The sequence below is a fragment of the Salvelinus namaycush genome, chromosome 24 (genome assembly GCF_016432855.1).
Source record: "Salvelinus namaycush isolate Seneca chromosome 24, SaNama_1.0, whole genome shotgun sequence".
Lineage (NCBI taxonomy): Eukaryota > Metazoa > Chordata > Actinopteri > Salmoniformes > Salmonidae > Salvelinus > Salvelinus namaycush.
In genome coordinates, this window is record NC_052330.1 from 12,621,503 (window position 1) to 12,629,628 (window position 8,126).

Sequence of the window (8,126 nt, forward strand, 5' to 3'; positions counted from 1 at the left end):
ACCATGTCCATGGCTATCTAGCAGAAAACCTTGACAATACAGGGACTGTTTACTTACTGGTTTAGTGTTAAAATGGGTCTCTTATGTGAGGCATGATGACAATACGCCACCGTAGACACTGATTGAAAAATGCAATAGAGAAATAATTTTATCCGAGATTCATATGATACGACTGATTCTCCATTTTAGAGAATACAATTTGTTCCATAACTCCATAACTGTTTCATAATGTAAAGCTGAAGGGCGTTTTACTATTAAAGGGATAGTTCACCCAAATTACAAAAAATTTCATTCAACTTTGTTGAGCTACACAATCAATTTTAGATAATTTAGGAAGACATGATGCATGACAAATTGCAAATATAGGTACCATGACTTGCATTGAATTTGTGCCACAATTGCTAAAGCATTTGAAAAAAAATATATCTGTCTCTGGGAAACAAAACAGGGTAAGGAAACCAATATGTAAATTTGTATTTTGAGTGAAATATTCCTTTTACCCTCTGTACAGTGTGTGTGTGTCTGATGGCTCCCGGAAGCCCCCTCTGCAAGTTCGCCACTTGAACTTGTTCGCCACTCGAAAGGTAAATAGGATAAAAATATTTCCTGGCCATCCAAGTGGTGCCATGCCAAGTTGGCGAGGGTTCAGCCTAGTGGCGGGGAAAGGAGGGGAGGGGCGTGGCAAATGTGCAAAATTGCCCCTTCCACAGAAACTCGCCTAACAACAACCAAATATCACGTCACATCACCCGGCACCTGTTGCATATTGAAGTTATATATTTTCCTGCCAGTTTTATGGGTGAAGTACATTTATAACCCAGGGTGAGGATAAGGTTGAAAGAGGTGGTGTGCGGGTGACCAGGGGGCATTTGGGGAGTAGTCTGGAAGAAATCGAGGAGGAAGATATTAGAGCCACATTTTCACAAGGGCAAGAAATTCCCCCCGCCTCAAATGTGTTTTGGCTCCGGGCCCTGCCCCTTGTCATAACCCTGACAGTTACTGCACCTCCTATTTCTGGCAGGGACCTGGATCCAGAGAGGGGCGAGCCCATTAGCAGTTAAAATTAGGACAGCCTGGTTGTAACAACACTCACCTCTAACAAAGACGTGGCTGGGATGGAGGAGTGCTGGGGCCGAGTGTCATGGTCATGTGCCATCCATCAGTACTGAGTCCTGTGATTCGAGAGACAGCTGGAGGCACCGGGCTGGGGATGTGAGGGGCAGAAGGAGTGTGAGGTGGAGGGTGTGCGTGTGTATGTGAGGGGCAGAGGGAGTGTGAGGTGGAGGGTGTGCGTGTGTGTATGTGAGGGGCAGAGGGAGTGTGAGGTGGAGGGTGTGCGTGTGTGTATATGTGTGTGCGGGGTAGGGGGGTGTAGTGAGTGTTTGAGTTTGGGGTATCGGGGAGTAGTGAGTGTGGGTGTGAGGGGTAGGGGGGTGTAGTGAGCGTGGGTGTGAGGGGTAGGGGGGTGTAGTGAGCGTGGGTGTGAGGGGTAGCGGGGTGTAGTGAGTGTGGGTGTGAGGGGTAACAGGGTGTAGTGAGTGTGGGTGTGAGGAGTAGCGGGGTGTAGTGAGTGTGGGTGTGAGGGGTAGCAGAGTGTAGTGAGTGTGGGTGTGAGGAGTAGCAGGGTGTAGTGAGTGTGGGTGTGAGGAGTAGCAGGGTGTAGTGAGTGTGGGTGTGAGGGGTAGCGGGGTGTAGTGAGTGTGGGTGTGAGGGGTAGCAGGGTGTAGTGAGTGTGGGTGTGAGGGGTAGCGGGGTGTAGTGAGTGTGGGTGTGAGGGGTAGCAGGGTGTAGTGAGTGTGGGTGTGAGGGGTAGCAGGGTGTAGTGAGTGTGGGTGTGGGTGTGAGGGGTAGCGGGGTGTAGTGAGTGTGGGTGTGAGGGGTAGCAGGGTGTAGTGAGTGGGTGTGAGCGGTAGCAGGGTGTAGTGAGTATGGGTGTGAGGGGTAGCAGGGTGTAGTGAGTGTGGGTGTGAGGAGTAGCGGGGTGTAGTGAGTGTGGGTGTGAGGGGTAGCGGGGTGTAGTGAGTGTGGGTGTGAGGGGTAGCGGGGTGTAGTGAGTGTGGGTGTGAGGGGTAGCGGGGTGTAGTGAGTGTGGGTGTGAGGGGTAGCGGGGTGTAGTGAGTGTGGGTGTGAGGGGTAGCTTGGTGTAGTGAGTGTGGGTGTGAGGGGTAGCGGGGTGTAGTGAGTGTGGGTGTGAGGGGTAGCGGGGTGTAGTGAGTGTGGGTGTGAGGGGTAGCGGGGTGTAGTGAGTGTGGGTGTGAGGGGTAGCGGGGTGTAGTGAGTGTGGGTGTGAGGGGTAGCGGGGTGTAGTGAGTGTGGGTGTGAGGGGTAGCGGGGTGTAGTGAGTGTGGATGTGAGGGGTAGCGGGGTGTAGTGAGTGTGGGTGTGAGGGGTAGCGGGGTGTAGTGAGTGTGGGTGTGAGGGGTAGCGGGGTGTAGTGAGTGTGGGTGTGAGGGGTAGCGGGGTGTAGTGAGTGTGGGTGTGAGGGGTAGCGGGGTGTAGTGAGTGTGGGTGTGAGGGGTAGCGGGGTGTAGTGAGTGTGGGTGTGAGGGGTAGCGGGGTGTAGTGAGTGTGGATGTGAGGGGTAGCGGGGTGTAGTGAGTGTGGGTGTGAGGGGTAGCGGGGTGTAGTGAGTGTGGGTGTGAGGGGTAGCGGGGTGTAGTGAGTGTGGATGTGAGGGGTAGCGGGGTGTAGTGAGTGTGGGTGTGAGGGGTAGCGGGGTGTAGTGAGTGTGGGTGTGAGGGGTAGCGGGGTGTAGTGAGTGTGGGTGTGAGGGGTAGCGGGGTGTAGTGAGTGTGGGTGTGAGGGGTAGCGGGGTGTAGTGAGTGTGGGTGTGAGGGGAGGTGTTGAGGGGTAGCGGGGTGTAGTGAGTGTGGGTGTGAGGGGTAGCGGGGTGTAGTGAGTGTGGGTGTGAGGGGTTAGCGGGGTGTAGTGAGTGTGGGTGTGAGGGGTAGCGGGGTGTAGTGAGTGTGGGTGTGAGGGGTAGCGGGGTGTAGTGAGTGTGGGTGTGAGGGGTAGCGGGGTGTAGTGAGTGTGGGTGTGAGGGGTAGCGGGGTGTAGTGAGTGTGGGTGTGAGGGGTAGCGGGGTGTAGTGAGTGTGGGTGTGAGGAGTAGCGGGGTGTAGTGAGTGTGGGTGTGAGGAGTAGCGGGGTGTAGTGAGTGTGGGTGTGAGGGGTAGCGGGGTGTAGTGAGTGTGGATGTGAGGGGTAGCGGGGTGTAGTGAGTGTGGGTGTGAGGGGTAGCGGGGTGTAGTGAGTGTGGGTGTGAGGGGTAGCGGGGTGTAGTGAGTGTGGGTGTGAGGGGTAGCGGGGTGTAGTGAGTGTGGGTGTGAGGGGTAGCGGGGTGTAGTGAGTGTGGGTGTGTGGGTGTGAGGGGTAGCGGGGTGTAGTGAGTGTGGGTGTGAGGGGTAGCGGGGTGTAGTGAGTGTGGGTGTGAGGGGTAGCGGGGTGTAGTGAGTGTGGGTGTGAGGGGTAGCGGGGTGTAGTGAGTGTGGGTGTGAGGGGTAGCGGGGTGTAGTGAGTGTGGGTGTGAGGGGTAGCGGGGTGTAGTGAGTGTGGGTGTGAGGGGTAGCGGGGTGTAGTGAGTGTGGGTGTGAGGGGTAGCGGGGTGTAGTGAGTGTGGGTGTGAAGGGGTAGCGGGGTGTAGTGAGTGTGGGTGTGAAGGGGTAGCGGGGTGTAGTGAGTGTGGGTGTGAGGGGTAGCGGGGTGTAGTGAGTGTGGGTGTGAGGGGTAGCGGGGTGTAGTGAGTGTGGGTGTGAGGGGTAGCGGGGTGTAGTGAGTGTGGGTGTGAGGGGTAGCGGGTGTAGTGAGTGTGGGTGTGTGCAGAATGCAGCAGGGTGTTTCTGTGTAGTACTTGTGGTCGGGGAGCTCTTTGTAGTGGTTTGCTGAGTCAATTGGATAACATTGGGTACTTTGTAGTCGTCTGGCTATGGCCCTCTGGCCTCTGAAACACAGCCATGGCCAATCAGATATGACTTGGCCCAAGTGGCACGGTATACCAGTGGACCCCACATCACTGACTGATTACATCATGACTGCTAGTGTCAGTGTCTCAGAGTGGATACAGTTATCTGTGTGTCAATCGTTACATGCTTTGCCTCTCCTATGACAGATTTCATTACAAAATCATTAGGAATGATGGCTGCCGTTTATGCCGTTCATACCTTCATAAGCACAATACAGCTACAGTTGTAGGATCTTAATTTGATCACTATTTTGTTGCACTAAACATGGTTATATTAACAGTATTGCACTTTTCATTTAGCCTACACTGTAATAACAAATCCTGTTGTTTTTACAGCAACTTAATGGCAGCCAGTTACGTGTGGTTTAACAGTACATTTATTTTGAATTTATCATTTTTTCACAGGTCTCTGGCTGCCATTAAGTTACTGGAAAAACAACATTATTTTTTTTACAGGGTACCTTTGGCCAGCTAATAGCCTAACCACCAATCAAGCAACATTATGGACTAAATGTTAAAATCCTGTTGCTGCAGGATTGTTTTGTGACAATATAGGTCAAATTAACATCCTACACCTGTACCAGCGAATGTTCATCTTTTTGTGAGGAAAATATCTGCATGGACAAGGAGAGATGGGGAGCTCTTTCCTCTGTGGCTTCAGAGAGGAAGTAGAAATACTAACAATTAAACACAATACAACAGGACTGATTTGATTGGTTGTGCGGACCAAATGGGCAGGCTTGTCCTTGCACTCTGAACCCTCCATTGTGGCCCTCATTTCAACACCTCTTTTATCCTGGGCCATTAGGAGCAGAAGACAGCATACCAAGATGGGAGGAGAAGAGAATCGCTCTCTCTTCAATGTGTCCCTAGGTTAGCATTCAGGGATAACTTTTAAAAAGCACTTATTATTAAAAGGTCCAATGCAGCTGTTTTTATTTCAATATCAAATAATTTCTGGGTAACAATTAAGTATCATACTGTGATTGTTTTGAATTAAAATGGTCAACAAGAAACAAAAATAGCTTCTTGGCAAAGAGCAATTTCTCAAGCAAACATTTTGCTAGGGCTGTCTGGGAGTGGTTTGAGTGGGGAGGGGAAAACTGAAAATTAGCTGTTATTGCTGTTGGTATATTAAGTAATGGTGATGTCAACATGGAAGGCCAAAACTCCCTCCCACCAAAACAGGCTGAAATTTCAGGCAGTCTTTTCAAACAGATTTGACATTAAAAGGGCATTATCATATTTTTCACAATTTCACGGTATTATTCCAATCTCTCATAGTGTGGAATGTATATATAAAACACAGGAAATCATGTTTTTGACTGTACTGGGCCTTTAAGTGGAATCTAACTTAAGTTGAAACCCATTTATAAAACTATTATTTACCAGTTGAAGGGAAAGTCCTCGGACACAATATTATAATGATGTTGGGTCTGGGAAATAGACAGGTTTTCAAATATTGCTGCAAATCCTACAAAAGTGGTTTATTTAATAACATATTGGTATGAGCTTACTTGCATGGTAAAAAATAAAAGGTTATTCAGCTGATCCCAAAAACGTTTTCAGAATTAGAGTAGTTGTTTGACCTTTGTTATGATTCTGTAGATGTTCATATGATATGGGACTGTATGGTCTGACAACAGATTTATAAATGGGTGTCTTAATGCCCATAGAATTGAAGAAGGCCACTAGTAATCCATGTACTGGAATGTGGGCTTGGCTCCATCAGTTCGGTCACACTTGTGACTTATTTATAGGGGCCATCGTGGACTGATGAGGCAAGCCCACTTCTGACTGATCCCTCTAGAGAGCTGAAGGACTGAAGAGCCATATACATTTGTTCACTGTTATGTTAAGATACAAGGATATACTGTAAGTAAAACATGGAACATACTGTATTATATTATAACACTCTGTTTTCCAGCCCTGACCCTAACTGGGTTCAAATCAAACCCCAGGCCTGTGTGTAACAGACAGGGATTATAATGCACACAGCCAGAAAAAAAGGGAAAATATGAAAGACAGCTGCTGACAGCGAAATCAGATGAACAAAAAAGCAAGTGTAAGGGACGTTGCACCGGAGCGTTGCACAGTGGGCCCTTTTCACAGCCGCCCTGGTCTGGGTGGTGACAGAAGCAGCTGGCGCGTCTTTCTTGCCCTTCTCTGTCGGTCATTCATTTCCCACAAAGGCCCCCAGTGACAGCTCCCTCATAGTGACCATACTTGGAAACGAGGTGCAAGAAAGACATGGGGAGAATGGAATACACAACTTGGGTTCACAACAACATGTGCATAACAGCTACTCCCCTTGTACAGCATGTCACCAGCTAAACCCACAATCTACACAAAGCAAAAATAAGTCAACTTTGTTAACATATTAAATTATTATACATTTGAATGTGAAGGGTAATTATGTAGTGTAACGGTCTCATTCATCAAACTACATATTATTGCCTACTTTTAGTAGGCCTGCATGTTCACTGAAATGTTTGCTCAATTCATTTGATAATTTATTCTTATTTTAATTATGAATTTCATATGAATAATGAGGACACTGTCCAAGGATTTAAATCATCAAGATTTCACTTTCACCATGAACTCATATATTATGGAAAATTTGATTTATTTATAATACTTTTGTATGTACATTTTAGATTAAATGCATATTTTAATATACTAACAGTTAGAGAAATATTGCACTGACCTAATGTTGAGAATATTCTGACATTCTGTTTGCATTAGGCTATACTCTAAGACTAAGGAGAAATATCCATCATTCATAAGCTTGTCTCCCAGCTATGTAAATTAGATATGTTAATGTATGGTTTCTTTCATCACATTAAGTGCAAACCAAGCATGTCATCTATGTCTACCTAGGTCTCTGTTTACGATGAGAGTGTGCCAGGCATTCAGACTAAATGAAAATATACACTACAGGAAGCATCCCAGGCATCTCTCATAACAAGCTGCAGAAACTCTCTAAAGCATCGCTGCTATGTTCTGGGGAATTTTGAGAATCTTAAGCTTAAACCACCATGCCTCCCAGCCTTCAGCAGGATCTATGGGGTTATGGGGATCAGATCAGCCTAGCAGTCCACTCTCACAATTAGAATTTTACTCTATCAGTACAGTAGCTGCTTGTGTGTGGTCTCTCTCCCCCTGTAGAGGGACAAATCTCCCCCATCTCCCTGTTCCACTTAACACTCCCCATATGGGTCCTGAAGGGTGGACGGGTGGCTTAAGATTCCCTTAAATGATGGTTTGGAGGAATGGGTTAGCAAAATGGTAATGATTGTCAAATCTGTGTTTTACTGTGGGAAATGGTTAAGAATAATGGTCCGGTATGGCTCCCCTCTAAGAAATGTTAGCAGTAGTTATGCCTTGAGTATTAAACAGTGCTGCATTTGCAGGATGATATTCTGAAGTGACACACATTCCTGATTCCTGTGGTGGACACAGCTTGTAAACAAGGAATTTAAGTAGTGTGTTTTAATTAAGGGACGACAGGGAAAATCGATGATGTATTTCAGTAAGGAATGGATCTAGATAACCTTGTTCTTTAAAGAGTGATTGGATCTATGCTGCTACTGCTATAATTATCAGGCATGTCAGTTTATGTAACCAACTGGAGAATCCTCATGTTACCAACTCATTTCATACAGTACTTATTAGTAAATAAATAAGCCACATCCATACTTATGGAAAACAATCACCAAACCACCAGGGCTTATCATCCATGACCTCTAAGTGCTAAAGCGACTGGAAATCAGAGAGAAATGTGGCAACAAGCTATCCCCCCTATGTCACAATGACAAGTCGTAACTCTTGATATGATTCCTCCTTGGACTTGATCGGGTTTCATTTCAATATTTAGAAAATCCCTTTTATGCCAGTACCTTGGGTCCTGTGACCAGCAGGGCCATCATCTTGCAGTATTTCAGGATGAGGTCAGTCTTTTTCTTTGTGCAGGCGGTCTGCCAATTTCTCGACACCTGCCTTAAAAGTGACAGCTCTATGGGGCATCCCCATGAATCAACGGTCATGTGGCCTCCTCTCAGCGGTCCTGGACAGTTACCAAGTTAGAAACGGCCCTGTAACCCTATTAGGACAGCTGACAAAGAGCATGAAGAAACGGACTGAAGGCTGAAGGGGGACACTGTGTA

General features: G+C 47.4%; 1 protein-coding gene across 1 annotated transcript; it reads right to left on the reverse strand.

The window, feature by feature from the left end:
• Nucleotides 1-1,159: 1,159 nt before the first annotated feature.
• LOC120019287 (mucin-2-like) lies at nucleotides 1,160-7,889 on the reverse strand. The gene is made up of 2 exons (XM_038962594.1): nucleotides 7,860-7,889; nucleotides 1,160-3,880 (listed from the first exon to the last, which is right to left on the reverse strand). The coding sequence occupies exons 1-2, from the start codon at nucleotides 7,887-7,889 to the stop codon at nucleotides 1,160-1,162; spliced, it is 2,751 nt and encodes a 916-aa protein (XP_038818522.1).
• Between the last annotated feature and the right edge of the window lie 237 nt (nucleotides 7,890-8,126).

Excerpts from the sequence above, each read along its gene's own strand:
- LOC120019287 (XM_038962594.1), bottom strand. The coding sequence starts at position 7,889 with ATGATGGCCCTGCTGGTCACAGGACCCAAG. Across the intron at positions 3,881-7,859 it reads TGCTGGTCACAGGACCCAAG|CAAACCACTACAAAGAGCTC; the intron begins GTACTGGCATAA and ends CAATTGACTCAG.